General features: G+C 37.1%; 1 protein-coding gene across 2 annotated transcripts in view; it reads right to left on the bottom strand.

Annotated features, from left to right (window-relative positions):
* The window catches only part of LOC102312708 (contactin-associated protein-like 4), an 80,533-nt gene that overhangs the window by 43,491 nt on the left and 19,813 nt on the right, over window positions 1–17,229 (bottom strand). For both annotated transcript variants that reach the window (XM_005922451.3, XM_005922452.3), the window contains exons 3-5: window positions 8,340–8,533; window positions 3,170–3,317; window positions 1,469–1,672 (exon numbers count right to left, since the gene is read on the bottom strand). In XM_005922451.3, coding sequence (XP_005922513.1) covers window positions 1,469–1,672; window positions 3,170–3,317; window positions 8,340–8,533 — 546 coding nt within the window. The remainder of the gene's footprint in view (window positions 1–1,468; window positions 1,673–3,169; window positions 3,318–8,339; window positions 8,534–17,229) is intronic.

The following is a 17,229-nucleotide window of genomic DNA, read 5'->3' on the forward strand; positions in this document are numbered from 1 at the left end:
AGCGCACATTTCAGTGCTTTATTTTGGTGCTTTTTTTCCCCTGAGATGTCATATACTTTTGATTCGAGCCAATCATTTTCCCTTTCAAAGGATAGTAGGCGGACCCAGGTACGTACGTTCTTTTAGAGCAGAGCTACAGATTAAAAATGCCCAAGGCAAAGCGGTCAAAAGTCTGGCTGTACTTCACAGTAAAAGATACAAAATCAGCAGCCTGCAACAAGTGCTTTAAGCTGATACTGTGCAAAGGAGGTAACACCTCGAATCTGATGAAACACCCGGCAACGCATAGTGTTTTTTTAAAAGCCGAGAAATGCACGTATTTGATAGCTTGCTGCAAGACCTCACACTTAGCAGCACATCTACTGCGGGTGTGGTGCCTGTTATCAGTCCCGGAGTTAGCAACATTCCCCAAGAACCCGAAGAGGACAGTCCTGGCCCCTAGCCCTGCCAGTGTAGCAGAAATGATGACGGATGATGATGGCAGCAGCAGCCGTTCTTCTCTGGGTGAGTGGCTTAATGTTGTTCATGTGTAATTTACGTTGAGTTGGCTAACCACGTTATTAAATTAATGCATGTAAGGTGAACTAGCAAACACCGTCATAGTTACATGCAGCGGTGTTCTTGTTTGATGGCAGATACTCCCGTCACCCTGGCCAAAAAGGCTAAAATGACCAAAGAAAAAGTGGAAAACAGCTGAACATGAGAGGGTTTTGGACCAATTTTGTGTTCTCCATTCTATAAGCACCGGTTCGAGCACCGTTTAAGCACAGGCACCGTTTCAAAAGTACCAGTTTGGCTCCGGTATCGGATAAAACCTAAACGATACCCATCCCTAGTTTTGGGTGAACACACTGTGAAAGCTAGCCTACCCTATCAACTACCCTATCATGTGATTTACTATGATCAATTGGCCCAGGAAGTGAGTGGGCGTTAAGGCCCACTCACTTCTGCAGAAGGAAGGGATCTCCCAGAAAATGAATCAAGGTGTTGCAATGGTCTAGTCAAAGTCAGACATCAATCCAACTGAAATGCTGTGGTGAGAACTTAAGAGAGCTATGCATAAATGAAAATCCACAAACTTCAAGGAGTGCTGTAAAGTTGAGTGAGCCAGAATTCTAGACCTTGAATGATAAGCCCTGACCTTGAAAGTGAGGTTTCCCTTGTAGTGAAATTTGTTTTCATGTTTTTATATTATTATTATTATTGGGAAGTCTTTGCTCTTTTCATCTAAGAGTTAACAGGTGTAAGATTATGCATATACACAAACCCCTCTGTCTAATAACAATGATGACCAAGCAACGTTAAAGAAATACATCCACCAGAAAATGCTGCAATGTCAACACAACTTTCATTTTATAGCTACTAGTAATTCACCAACAAATTGTTTGTTAGTTCTTTTAGTTTGTTCAATAAAAACAGCAGCACAGGCAGTTTCCACACTGCATAAATAAAAACATCAGATTTGTACCTTTTCTGATGAGCAATTGAAGTTTTCCTTTTTCTAACTCCAAGGTGAGGCTGTGCCCGTTCTGTCCCTCTGCATGAAGCAGTATCCCAGAGTTCTTCAGGGTTTTAAACTTCAGGCTGATGCTATCACTGGACATCTGCCTCGGCCTGGGAGTCAACCTGTAGATGAGGCTGCTTTGGCCATTGAAACTCAACACGTCAGAATCTTTAAAAAGACACACGCACACACAAAATCATTACCTTGGACTCAGATGCTTGTAATTGTTATAATTCATTACACTCATTAAATATTTAATTATGCAACCCTGCTTTCCAGAAATCCCATCTGATATGCTGCATATTTTGCAATTTTCTGTTGCAAAACATACATTCTGGATTCTTCATCTTCTACCTGCAGTGTTCATATACATATAAAATATTACAGTAAACGCTTCCCAAAGGCAAATTAATATTTAAGCATCAATAAAAGAAGAAGAGAAGCTAATATTCAAATGATGTCTGACTATAGAAAGCAGATTAATGACCACTGTGCAGCTTTCATGTCACTCTGAAGAAAATTATACACTAATGGTGAAAGTGTTGCTTAAGAACACAAATCTCTAGCCTACAGTGTCTCTATTGAAGCGTCAAATTAGAAACGCCAACTCAGACACATGAGTTATTGGATCCAGTGCATGTGAACTTCTACAAGTGACAGAAAGGCTGAAAGCACCAGAAAAAAAATATGCCTTGAAATTGTTCAAAAGTTTGTCTGTCAGGGCTGGTATATTATATGCTTTACATAAATCTTCTTTTCTACCACTGTTACCAAAGTGTGTACACTGAAGTTAGTGCAGGTAAAAAAAAAAACAACTGAAAAATTAATTTAAATTCCTTAATCATATAAGATTTTAATAAGTAAATAAAATGAACTCATATAAGATGCCCTTATGTGGGGTAAATCTTTGGGGATCTGAAAGACTTTTGTTTTTTTATTTACAAAGTGGGAGATCACATGCAGTTACAGAGTTACAGAGATGTGTGGAAAAGTCACAAAACGTTTGTGCGCTGCCAGCAACATGTCAAAGTCTAATTAAACCCATTAGCATCAACACCATTAACAGTAAAGCTGCAAGGTTATATTTTCACACCGTGCTGAACCAGCATGGCCATAGCTCCGCCCTAACCCTCTCCATCAACACTTCCTCTGAGCAGGTGTTTGGTGAGCTCCTACTGTCTGTTTCACCTATGGCTCATTTCTACTGTAATCAGCATTGATCTGCCACCTCTTCACCGACCCCCAAGGTACATTTACATCCCCTGTTTTATGTACACATTGTTTTATTTACGCCTTTTGAGGAAAGAAATCTTTGGTAAGGTTCCAAAGGTAAAAGAAATGAAATTTATTGTTTAATTCTAAGAATTGGTTAGCAAATGCATTGATGTCCAACCCTTTCACAAGGCTAGATGATGCAAACCTGTCCCTATTAGATGCTAAGCATAACAAAAAAAAAATGAAAAGAGACACTGAAAAAAATAACATTTTGGTATTTTACCCCCAAAATATGCTTCAAAGTCACACAAATAGGAATATACAGTAAATACAAAGTGTTGTATAATTTTTTCATGACGCAAAAACAAAATTAAGTGTCTAATCTACTGTCATGCTTTCAGTTAATGTCTGTAAGTGTAGAGCAACAAGTACTGAAAAACAAAAACTGACTGTAAGGACATCCATAGGTTTCCAGTCTGAGTCCAATCCGACCATTTGGATTCCAGTTGAGAGGAATCAGGCGGACGTAGCGAGCGATCACTTGGTGCTGTAGCTTATGCTGAACCACACTGTCTGCATTACTGTTACCTGCAAATGCCTTAAAGAAAACAAACAAAGACATAAAATCACAGTTAGCTGGTTTTGTGGCTTTGCATTCATGCATCAGTCGACTCATCTTTTGTTTGTGAGACACTACAAAGATAACTAAAATTTCCTCCTGTGGACATTTATTGTAGTAGGATTCTTACAGAAAATGAACATTTCATCTCTTCATTGAAGCTGAACTACTATCCCCAAGGTATCTGTGAGAAGTGATGTGTTTGATTTTTCTCCTAATGGAGGGAATATTGTTGAGATAGGGCCAGGTTTCTGGTAAATGGTTTCTCAATCAGGTAGAAAATTAGATTTGTGAAGCAGTAGTTGTAGTTTTATGTGCGTTAAATGCTTTGGTAAACATATGGTCCGTGGAGAATAACATTTATTAACTTCTGCAATCCTAAAACAGCCTGTCTGCATTTTGTTTTAGCGTTTCAGCTTCAACTTGGACTTAACGTGATGCATTAAAATTCCTCTATGTACGTTTTAAACCTTTAGCTGACTGACTGTTTTTCTTTTCTTCTCCCTCCCAGAACCCAACAGGGACATAAGTAAAAGACTTTTAATAAGTAAATGACTTCCATTATAAATTGCAGAACCTAGTCTGTTTTCCTAAAATACAAGTGCTTGTGTTTTTTCTTAATATTCCCTCTCTTGGTGCTTTTCAATTAAAATGTTTCACTTGAAAGGTTACTTTGTGTACCTATTCTGATCATTATTTTTAATTAATATGCAAATACTGTAAACTCAACCTAAACAGCAGAATTGTAGCTCTGCGCGGAAATAAAGGATGGCTCAGTGAGCAACGTCCTTCACATGGAGGACATCTGCCCAGCTGGAAAGCCCTTAAACAAACCATTCAGTCCCCACTTGCTCGAGGCTCTGACAGGAGGGTGTGGAGCATGAGGTTAGCCGCTAATTCAAATCACTGCATTGGACTTCTTGACCTTGTTTGAAGTGCCAGGTAGGTTTGGTTAGATAATAATAATAGTAAATTATTACTCAGGTTATCTTTATCTTACATTAACATATGTATGATGATCCAAAGGGAGCAAATACTTCTTTCATAATAACTTGTTTTGTGAGCTGCAGTAGGTTTTTCAGCTGGCTGTGATCAGCTCATATTCACTGCTTTTTGAGGCATCATCACCTTAAATATAGACTCATATCTAATACCCTTGATCTACATCCTAACATTTGACCATGAATTCCACAGCCTCTGTGCACCAAACATAATTCAGCAACACACGTTTAGATATCACTTGCTTTACAAACAGTAGTTTAAAATGAACAAGACAATATATGCATAGTTTAAGTTTCCATTTTTTTAAACGTCACTGATGACACTCAAAGTGTCAAATATGTAGGACAAATGTGAATTTGATAGAGGACACATTTTGTGACAAACTGCACAGAAATGCTAAATGCATCTATGTTTACATATGATGATATGTGAGCTGCTTGAATAATTTCATTTGAAATGACCGGCCTCTTAAAAAAGAAACGTTTTTTCATTTAAATTGTGGCCAAGACTTTATTTACATTTTGACTATGAACAAATTCAAGGGAAGAGAAAACAGAAGGGATGTGTTGAAGGTGTAAGTGGGCTGTGGGATGTAATTATTTTCTTATTACTGGGCAAGAAATCTCCATGCTGTCAATCTGCAGCACACAAAAAACTAACTAATTAAATCATAATATGTATTATTCTGTGTATAAGGTTTAATTGCTTGTGAACTGAAGGTGCCAGAATGCTGCTTCAGAACACTTTAACCACTACTAAACCTACAAAGTCAATGAACATCCAGGAGTCATAACATAGACCAGGACAAATCTGCTGCACTAACATTAACAGAAAAATATTTAAGAGACAATCAGCATCAGAAGGAAATGAAAATATGTTATGCAAATCTAGTAAATTTACCTGTACTGACACTTAAAGAATTTGTATTTCTTAATTAGAACAGTATATATATCCCCAACACAACCTGCTCTTTTATACCATAACAGCTGATGCGAAGCATGAAAGAGGAGACGATGAGAGCGAAAATTGGAGAATGAGCGCTTCACTCAGCCTCACAAACTCTGTCCTCTAAGCTTAAAGGAAAAAGAGGTCCTGGAGGAATTGTGACTGATGAAGCTGCTCAGCAGTCGACTCTGTACCCTGAAAGCCGTGATAAACTAGGCTGACTAATATGCAGAGCTTTGGAAGGACTTCTGAGACATGCCACAGATTTATACCGACTTATGCTGTGTGTGAAATCAACAAGCTCTTAAGCTGTGAGAAGTCTTTTTTGTTCTCCCTCAGAAGGAGTATTAAGCTGACATTAGTTTTACCCTTGCAGTGAAAGTCTTAACTCTCCTAATCTTTAAAATAAAGCTATTTGCCACAGCATCAGCATGACTGGGATTCATTACCCACTAGGTGTGGTTTAAGCAAAAAGTTGTCTTAGAAAGTGATCAGAAAATGCGATGCTAATTACTTTGGCTTTTGTACATTTGAATAAACTGGAAGGTAGTTGTTAATATTCAGTTTCTGGCCAAGAAAAATTATCACTAGTAATGAAATGCAGACTCCTGGAAAGGTGATCTTTTTATTTAGTTGACTGAAAAGCTATCTGCTTTACTGACTTCTGATATTTTATATTTTTGCTGCTTACTTTCTACAGATTTCTGTTTTAGATCCAGCATTTTAGTCAAGACAATGCATTTGGATGTAAGCCCAAGATCACCTAAGAACACACTCTCGGTCATATATTTTTAACAGTTATTAATGCTGTTATAATAACATAATTTTTTTCAGTCTTGCTTCCACCAAAGAAGACATCAGAACATCCATCCATCCATCCATTCGCTTCCGCTTATCCTTTTCAGGGTTGCGGGGGGCGCTGGAGCCTATCCCAGCTGTCATAGGGCGAAAGGCGGGGTACACCCTGGACAGGTCGCCAGTCTGTCGCAGGGCTAACACATAGGGACAGACAACCATTCACACTCACATTCACTCGCACATTCACACCTAGTGGCAATTTGGATTATCCAATTAACCTATCCCCACAAGCTGCATGTCTTTGGACGGTCCAAAGACATCAGAACATAGAGGAGAAAAAACACAGAGGTTTAAGAAAGAAAGTAACAATAGCTGAATTTCATTTAGCTCCTTCAGTTTCACTGCCATGACATTGCACTGTTTCTTTCCATGTGGTTCTAGACTCCTTTTTTAATTTCAGCATTTTTTTTAAACCTTTAAAAGAAAAACTGAAAATATAAAAATCTTTGTAATTTTTTCTATCCTTGCCACAATTGGAAAAATTGGTTTATCATTCTACAAAAATAACATGGACATTCTCAAGGGCAAGAATTGTTATATTATATATATATATAGTATTAGTATATTATATATATATATATATATATATTATATATGTAAAACTTTTAAATTCCACCCAATCTTTAACTCTACCAATTAGTGTTGAAGACTGATGTTATATTAGCAGATTAAACAACATTGGATCTTTGCCACCAATGACGAGAAAGCAGCATCACCTAAATTAACACTGCAGGGGATTTTTTTAGAATTAGTTCCCCTAAATTTGGTCAGGTCAGAAGAGGCAATGCAAGCTTGGCACCTTACTAAATACACATATTTATATAATACAAAATTAAAAAGCATATATTTTACAATAAAATGAATAATTTCTGTTTTATACTTTTCAACAGTAACTCCCTTCACATCGAAATCCCCCAAAATCAGTCTGCAATTCAGCTGGTCAGTCTCCCCAGGCCCCTGCCACTGCACCCCACTTGGGTCACATTGCACCTGACCTTAGTGTCTGTCTTGGCGTGTGGTTAACCCACAGGGCAGCAAATTGATGCTATTTTTTCCCCGCTTCAGGGCAATATCTCCAGTGCAGTTAAGTCAGAGGTCAAAAGAAGCCAGCTGAGATGGTTCAGGCATTTAATTAGGGTGTCTCATATGTGCCCAGAGGCGCCATTTGCCACTAGTTAAAACTAGAAACTGTTAGGGCCCCAGGTCAGTGGGGAGACCCCCAAGGGCTGACAAACTTTAAACTACAACAGTGGCCGTGTACAAGAGACTCGACCTCCCTCAAGGGGCTCCATCTGACTACACTCACTGCCGTCGAAGTTGTGTACATGATTCTGTTTAAGCAAATGTAATGACAACAAAGAGGAGTTATTCTTCTGTGACTGACAGGAAAAGAGGAAGAGGGGAAAAAAAGTAAGACAGTGGCGAGTGGAGCCAATAATAATCAAATATTAATCAATAGATCCTGCGCCCTGCGTCCTGCATTCGGATTCACTACTGAGTTGAACATGTGGAGTTAGAGTTGTGACACTAGCAGTCAACTTGTTAGTATAGCTAGCAGGGCGATAGATCATAAAGCTCATAGTTACAGTATTAAAACTTCATAACCAGTAAATAATAACATAATGGTCATGAACACTATAGTAGTTTGAGGGTCTTTCTGTGGATATTTACCTCCATCAGACCCTGAGGTAGACCCAGAACCTGCACTAGAGATTATATATCTGGCTGAGGAATACCTTGGGATCCCTCAGGAGGAACTGGAAAGCATTCTTAGAAAGCAGGACGTCTGGAATAACCTGCTTAGCCTGCTGTTCCCACTTCATATAACCAGTGGATGGATGAAACAACTTCTCCTGATTAGCATTAGAAAAAACCTGACTTAACCAATACACTAAATAAATGAAACACCATCCTGATTTTTTTTTCTTTCTTTTTTTAACACTAGAGGTTTGACTTCCACATTTTAAATCTCTCTTGATGCTCTCCCTCTGCAGTAAATTAATAGCAAACACCTGAAGACTTAGATTTGTTCTCTATTTCCACAGCTCAAAATGTTCACATAATTGTAGATGATGGAAACCTTAATACATTTCCACCTTCCCTTGATTTTTTCCAGAAAATGTTGTTTTCTTTAGTCACGCTTCAGGCTCACTTTCCTCCAACTCTGATGACTCTGAGCTATTACAATAAACTCACCCCTATACTGCCTTCCTGTCGATACTGTTTCCAGTTGTGCCCTGCATCGCTGAACATCAGCAGGTAGGCTGTCTGCCAGTCAGAACTGCCATAGCGGCCTTGTGTTGCAACAGCAGTGATTCGTGTCCGCCCACCCAGGTCGACTTCCAACCATTGATATCTGTCTGAACTCAGAGGAGACCAACCTCCAGCTCCTGGGCAGAGGGAAAAAGAGAGAGGGGAGGGAAAGAAAAACACCCTTAATAACCAGAGGAATTGAGAGTTGACTTTTCTATCTCATTATATATTTTTTGGAGCTTCAAAAAAAAAAATGGTTAAACCTTGACAGTACAATACCTTTAAACTTTTCTCAAGAAAGTTAAGACTAAAACAACACCAAAGGGGAATACAATCAATTAAATAGTATCAAGAAGCACTAAGCTATACAAAAACATCTGCTGAATGCTTTAAATACAATTTCATAATTAAGAAGAACAAAAAAGCATTCAGGCAAATTTGAGCAAGTTCTTCCGAAACTGATTTCACCAAACAAACTTCTTTTTGTAGTACAAGCACCTTAAATGCAAATGCTTTATCAGCTTCTTTCTTTAATGTTTAATTTGGAGTAAGGAGTTTAATCTCTGGCTTAAAATATTTTCTGTGCATAATAAAAGCTGCAACTAAGACATTTCAATTCAAGTACACAATAATTACGCTCTGAGCTCATGGGCTCCATATTACCTCCGTACATGGCAGAGGCTCATAATACGGTGAAGACAAGATAAAATCAAAGAATTCTTCCTCCCAGGATGATTTCTCCCTGTCAGAAATGTTAAAGAAAGCTATAAGGCACTGCACCAGCATTTTTCTATTTGGCCTCTACCTCATTATGTTTCCTTTGGAAAAACAAATGACATGTTTGCACAATTTCACTGACAAACAAGCAAAAACAAAAACAAACAGCTTGACAAGCGAATAATTAAAATACCAAAAGGTGATTTTTATGTTTGCAGTACTGGGTCACGTTCAACTGAAATTAGATAATAACAATAGATGTTACCAAAAAAAAAAAAAAGTTTTTTGTATACAAACTATAAACAGATGCTTTTGTTAATCCTGCTTCTCCCTCATTAGCAGATCTGATTTTTTTGGCTCATAACTTAACTGCCTTTCTTATAGAGTTCATAACTCTTTTTCCTATTTTTTCTTTTAATTTGTTTGCAAATTAGTCATTAACACTTTATCTCAAAAATATCCTGCAGGTTTTGACTACAGGATAATTTAAGGACTAAGAGTCCTGGCCCAGTACTTTTGACCATATAGTGCAAGTATAATCATAGGCAAGTCAAGTCAAACTTATTTGTATTGCACTATTCAGAATAAAGGTAATTTAGAGTCCTTAACAGAGCGCTAGATGAACACAAAGAGATATTTAGAACCTAACACAATTAGACACAAGAGACAATCAACACTAGAGTTGCTTCCCATGTTCGCAGACACCTTGTTATATATATCTGCCACACTAATAGATGTGACTGTCACTGTGAATACAAGTTGTTTCCACTGAAAGCTTAGTGGAAACAATGTCAGAACAGCAGTAAAACTATGGGAGGATCATGTCCTTTATAGACAGCTGTTTTATTCTGCCCAGTAATGACTGATCTTTAGACCATATGTGGACACAGAGGACAACCTATGAGAGGATCTGTTCACAGATGTCTATTTATATATTTTGCACTAATGTCTTCTGTAGCCTACAACTGTCCTTGTACACTAAGGATAATGGGTAAAGCAATTAAATAATATATAAATAAAATAATATGAAAAGGTCAAATCTGTCATCAAAGTAAAAAACAAAACAATATCTAATGTAACTATGGATATAAACAGTACACAAGTGTTCAAACATATTTTGTTAGTAAGAAAAAAACAATATTTAGCAACTTCCTATTTGATGAATCAGCAACCCCAGTTTGAATAAGATGATTTGTTCTCATAAGACAACTATCTTATCAAGATAACAATTTGGACACATAATAATTTTTTTTTAAATGTCTTTTTGGACTTCAGGGGTTCTGTAACTCTCAGTCAATTGTGCAGCATCAGTCACTTTTTATATCCCAGGCCAAGCTGAAATTATAATCAAAGCATAAAAAATATTATTCAACACACTAAACAACTTTGTGAAGGTTAAAGGAAATGGTCCTTATAGAGAAAGTGTGATTATACCAAAAACAGCTATAATTCGTTCTGATGTTAAAGCAGCTTGTGCTCAATTATATGTGTTTTTGGCTGACAAATCTATTGTTCATTATTGTTATTGTTGTTGTTGTTGTTGTTGTTGTTGTTAGAGAGATTAGAGAATGTTACGCCATAGTTCTTTGTTTTTTTGTTGTGTTTTGTTTTGGGTTTTTTGTAGCTCATTCCATTTATAGGCAGCAAAGTATTTAAATCCAGTTTTTCCAAGCTCAGTTTGAATAAGAGGTACAGCTAATGTTAAAGTGTCCTGGGATCTGATATTGTAAGTGCTGTGTTTAATTTGAGTCAGAAAACAGAAGTAAGCAGGCAGTCTTTGTAGTATAGAGCCTTCTAAATAAACACCGTACATACATGGTTATCACATTTTTCATGGCTGACGAAGAATCACCTGTGATGAGTTGTAAGGTACAGTGATACACAGAATTGAAAGGTTTAAATGTGGATTTAGGAGAATGCATACAGATATCACCAAATATCATCAGTATCATTATCTTCCCAGCACAATTCTTTTTATAATGAAAGACAATGATAATAGAAATATATCAATGCAATGTCTGCTTCTTTGTGAAAAACTTTTGAGTCTGTGATTAAAGCCCGCTGAGTCACTTGGTATCAGTAGAATTAAAAGTTTGAGTTTGAGACTTAAGCAAAAATTAAAGAAAAATCACTTCTGCTCTGCTCACTTAATCCTTTGTATCTTCTCAAGGAGTAGGAAGTTCCAGAATTTTCTCAGAGAACATTAAAGGCCTCCCAAATCCAATTTAATGTAGAAAAAGTTAAATGTTTTTGCATAGCCAGTGATATTACTTTCACACAGCCAACCCTTTTGGAACCAGAATCTGATAGTTCTTCGAGGAATCAATTTCCCTCCAAACGAGATATTATCATTTTGATTTCCAGCTTTTCTACTTAATTACAGTGAGATTACACATTAGGATTTTGAAGCTGACCTCAAAGTTGGACTCTGCATGTTTGTCCAAAGAGACAGATGATTGAATACCCTCATCTGGTAGTTCAGATGTGTTCAATGCCATGGCCAGATCGCCTCAATAGTGACAGCTTCACAATTAGCTGCATGTAGCTAACAAAAGTCTGTTTTCCCATTATTTCTGCTATGTGAGGAAAAAAGGGAAAAGATTGAAATGGGGAAAAGCAAGGAATGGACAAAAGACATCAAGCATGTCAGTCTCACTGCATAAATTATGTCAGGCTGAGAAAAACTGGACAGATCTAATTAAAGATTAAAAAGTACTGTTCTTTGTGGACATTTGATCGATCATAAGTTAATAGAAATGGGAAAAAAAGAAAAAAATTGGGCTGTCTGATCAGCTGCTTGATTGATTTTTTTTTCCAAGGTGTGCTCATCTGTCCAAATCTTGTATACCGCAGCTCACCAAACCTATCCAAAAAATGGCAAGTTGTCTTGTCTGTACTTGAATGTTGCAGCAATTTCTGTGTGTAGCAATTGAAGCTTTCAGGTTGAACAGATCAGAATTAACGTATTGGGTGAGAGAGAGAGAGGACCCAAACACAGGACACATAAGCAGGTTTTAAAAAGAAAAGTGAATTGTTGAGTTTTTGGCTCTACAAAAGTCCAACATGATCTGACAAAGAGAATGCATGCACACATGGAGGACGTACATGGGGACGTACATGGGGCAGGTGGAAAAAATTAAGTCAGGACAGACAAACCCAAAGACTGGAGCGCTACTGTAAACAAACAACGAGTGCTCTTTTAGCAACTCACTGGTTTTATTCATATGATTCATATCATATGACTGGACTTTGACAGCCCTTCATTGTTTCCATGTATATTCAAAAGAAGGTATAATATCTTATCACATGTTGTGAAATGAATTAAAAGTAGTCATAAATGTAAAAAATATCATTAATACTATTATATGTCATAAAGTAGAGATGTAGTTGGGCGATGAACAAAACTATTTATGATCTGATTGCATCAAACATCATAATTAATTGACACTTTAAAATATTTGATCCAAGTCAAACAGGTCTCATTTTGTTACATTTTGTTTGCTTTGACTCCTCTCCCTTTGCATCTTTTCCTCGCCTCCTCTGATCCCATCTCTAATGGGAGGAACAAAGGCAGGAATAGAGGATATGCTACTTGGGAACTGATAAGGGGGAGAATGAAACAATAAGAGTTTAGACAAATATAAAAGCAAACAGTAAAATCTAAACAAGAACCAAAACTTAATAAAAAGTAAACAAGAACCCGGGACTGTGAAGGTTTGGTTTAATATTTGTGACAGTTTCACTGGTTGCAGCGTTTGCTGGTGTCCATGCTGGACACTGGAGAAAAAAAATGATATCATGAAGGTAGGTGATATGACAAGATTAGCATTCTTATGACTATTGTTACTATTACAGTAAAAACAACAGTAATCATTATTTCATTACTTCTGAGATTTCACAGTATATGTTGGCATGGCAAGCTACAGTAGGATAAACTTTTCTTCTTCTTGGATGAGATCTGTTTTCAGTGCACCCCTGCATTTACTCTCATCTAATTTAAGTACTCCTGATTAGCCTGCAGTTCACACAGAATTACATGGCTGAATAGGTTGTGCACGTTTCTAAATGTTAAAGCAGTTTTTCTGATTTGATTTTGGTGGGAAATCAGTTAATGTTTAAACAGTTTGTTTCCTTCAGCTCATTTTTATTTATTTATTTTTTAGAAATCATAGAAATAACAAACACATGGTAGCTCCATTTTTATTTTTCCAATAATTTGTTCCCAAATATTTAAATTAAATTTGCAAAAAAATAATAAACAAAATACAGTAAAATAAGGAAACAATAACTGTTTTAGGATATGAAGAAGGCCAGTTAGAGGTTTAGGCAACATTTGCATACCTAGTCATGGTTGCTCACAGGCTAATGCTGGGGTTAACAGTGCAACAAGACTGATGCGCAGTGATTCGAAGCAAAATTAGCAATCCATTTCTCTTAAACATCTGTGTTGTTCCATACGAGTCTGCTAAATGTGCTGGTAAATTAACTCTGAATAAGGTGGCTCCTTAGAGAATAACTATAGAGTATGAGGAGTGTTAGCAGCAGCTGGAGGAGACGTAAATGAACAGAAGCTGCTGATTTATTCACTGATTTCTTTGGAGAACAGTTGGGACTTTAAAATAAAAGCAGCTCTGGTTAATTAATCTGTTAACATGGACAAATTTTGGATTCTTTCTAGTTTTTGTGTTAATACTTTCAAAACGAAATGCAATCTGTTAAGGAATCCATAGTAATTCAGCTTTAGATTTAGAAAACTAATAAGGCTTTGTAACCTTAATGATCCCAGCTGTTAGTGCAAGAGATAAGTAAATGAAGCATTTCTTATTATTAGCAATAACTTAAATCCTCACTGATACTAAACAGTAGAGCCTGCAAGATTCTGTATTAGCAAACAGTTAAACCTCTCAGCTCAGAGGCTCCATACTGTCTCATGTTTAAAACATATTGTACACCTTGCATGCAAATCAGCTGTATCTTGCTGTGCATGTGTATATACCAATCAATATGAGTAAGGCCCTGTGGTGGGTAACATATTTCCCTAACAAGTGAAACTTCACTAACTTGCGGGTTGCATCACGAAGAATATCCAGTGTAACAATATGCCAAAACAAAATGTGGAGCCAAATTAAGTACCATAGAGTGACACAGTACACATGTACAGGCAAAATGAGTGCTCTGATTTAGAAATGGTAGTTTCTTGTTTGCACAAAATCTGACGCACATCATTAGCTTCAGTTTCGTTTTTATTCCAAGTTTTATTCTATCTTCATCTCCTTGGTGATTTTTTTTTAGCCGTACGGGAAAAAAAAGAAAGAAATACTAACTGATGTTGTTCAGATGTACTTAATCTTCCTTCAGAAGCAACACATCTTCTGTTATGCAGATCAAACTCGGATCCGTAAACAAACGGAACAGGTTGACAGAAGTGGAGAAACACAGTGGGTGTGTTTGCTCACAGCTTTTGCCATCAAACACACCGAGGAAACAGCAACCTGCAGGCTGCGCTTCCTGCTGTCTGTTAGGTGGTGAAAATCATTCACATCCTGAGTTGTGTCAAAGACAAAGACATCAAATTTCCTTTTTGATTTATGTCTCTGGTTTGAGTGTAAAGCAGCCAAATGATGGTGACTGATGCACCAAAAATTTTTCCCAGTGACCACGTGGCCACACATTCAGTTGTTGACCTCTATCTTCTAATGTGTTTGCAAAATATTCTCTTTGCCGATTAGTCAAATCACAAGGTGTCAGTTGATGTGAATCCAGCTGAAATGTGTCTTTAATGTTGCATGCTGCACCATCAGACGTGCTGCTGCACCATCAGATGCGCTGCTGCACCATCAGAGCAGAAAGAAAGGAGAGCTTCCCTCTACATCTGCTCAAGGAAAACACTGGAGAGTTAAAAAAATGACAATGATGCAGCAATAATTTATTAATGTTAAACTTCTAAATTTTATATGTGAATACTTGTGAGTATAGCAGAGGGAGGGATAGAATAGTTAAACTATTGTAACACTCTTTGGCTTAACTACATCACCAACCTTGCCTGTTACCTTTGAGCCTGTTTCCTGAGATGACGAGTAGATGTCATGAAAAATTTTAATCTAAAACAACAAAATGTTGGTAAATGCCAATGAGATGGCAGGATCCTGGGGTTCTGAAGTGCATACATCTGGTTTAAAGACAGCTACCTCTGAGGCGTGTTCAGGAAATTCGCTCAACCCACCAGTGGAATTAAAGAGTGAAAATGAGAATGTTTATCTACAATAAAATCCATACATCTGCGTGAAGAGGATACATTTTAAAAAGTTATGACTTGATCAGAGTAGAAAGGATTCCCATAGCTGGTTACATTTTGCATCAGTGTCCCAATTCTGGTCAAATAACAGTATTTAATAAGATGGAAAAGTTATTGATTTGAATAAGCAGATAAATAAATAAATTATTGCATCTACTCTATTTTTCATCATAGGATTCAGTGGTGAGTCACAGAAATATGAAAAGGTTTCAGAAGCTTTCAAATCCATTATTTGATTTTTATTAGCTTTAAGAAATATATAATATCTTTGACACAATAGGAGAACGCTCTATGAATCTATTTTGGAGGATCGCACCTTCTATTTTAAAAGTCTTGCAAGCCCAGGATTCCTTTTATACTAGAAGGCACCGGTGAAAGCACAGACTGAAATATGAGCATTGAAAATGTCACTTAAAAATACTTCAAAAAGAGGGGAGGAATATACTAAATTCCTAATATATGAAGTTTCCTATACCTCTGTAACTCTGTGTCACATAGTTTTATATTCAGTTTATGTTATTGTTTTCTTTGTTTTGTAGGTTTTCTTTAGTATTCTTGGGTTTTTGAATTCCTTTTATTTTGCATCAAGTCCATCATCATTCTGTGTTTAGTGTTTAGGATTTGTAGTTTTTAGTTGTCACTACTTTTGTATTTTATTTTCTGTTAGTGTTCAGTTATATTTAAGCCTTTGTGCTTTAGTTTATTCCAAGCTTGTATATGTTTGTATCTTATCAATTGGTTGTCTCTATGTTACATGTTTATATGTTATGTTACTTCCTGTCTTATTTTGATAGTCATTTGTATTTTGTTCCTTACTTTTACTTGCCTATAGTCACATCCAAATTCGTGGGCTGCATCCTCCTGAGGACCCAGCCTTCGCGGTCTAAGTGGGCCGGGTCCTCAGAAGGTCAGGTAGACCGGAAGTAAACGGCTGTGACGGTCTAGCCTTCAGATCTGCGTCACCGCTGTCTCGGTGGAGTTTAATAAACTCAGCTGTCTGCTCCTTCCTATCTAAAATATAACAGGACAGTGGTGTAAATTCTCGACCATCTCTCACTTCTGTTTAATCGGTTTTCTGTTTGATGTTTATTCAGCTGTGTGAAAACCACCCGGGGGATTAAAAAAGTTTTTTTTATCAAATCTAATCTAATAACTTTAATCTCAATCAAACCGATTTACTCACGAACAAATTAAGCACTGAAAAAAGCCCAACAATAACATTTTTAGGTTGTCTAAGTGACTTATAAATTACGTTTAACCTGAGTAGCGAAAGAATGCGGTGATCTGAAAATGATGTGCCGGGAGTTGTGCCGTTCTCGGTGGCTTCAGTGACCCTCGAGCTTCCGGCTAGCTGTCGAGCTGGTGGATAACAGACGTCTCGGAAGACGTTTTGCAAACATGTGATATCTTGATAAACTGAGCATATTTGAAGTTTACACAGCTACATTCTCGCCTGAAAATATGTTAAAAGTTTATTTTGTGACCCAGAAAGTGTAATAAGAGTAATTTTAAAACTTAGTACCTGTCATGATCCGGAGTCTGTGACTCCGTGTTTATGTTTTAGTTTATTATTATTCTGTGGTTTTGGTTACCTTGGGTGTTTGTACTCTTCTGTTTCATGGTTCATGTTCCTATGTTCTGTGTCCCCCAGTCTGTGTTAAGGTTGTGGGTTATGTCATTACGTGTATGTGTTTCCTGTTTTACTTTGAAGATCCGTGTCTGATCTCAGTGTGTTCACTTTACTTTTCCCCTGTCTCGTCAGGCCGGATTACTCCCAGCTGTGCCCTCCTTTTGTGTCTCATTCCCTTGTTATCCTTCTGT

Source organism: Haplochromis burtoni, unplaced genomic scaffold (assembly GCF_018398535.1).
Source record: "Haplochromis burtoni strain Fernald_Lab_line unplaced genomic scaffold, NCSU_Asbu1 Contig_57, whole genome shotgun sequence".
Lineage (NCBI taxonomy): Eukaryota > Metazoa > Chordata > Actinopteri > Cichliformes > Cichlidae > Haplochromis > Haplochromis burtoni.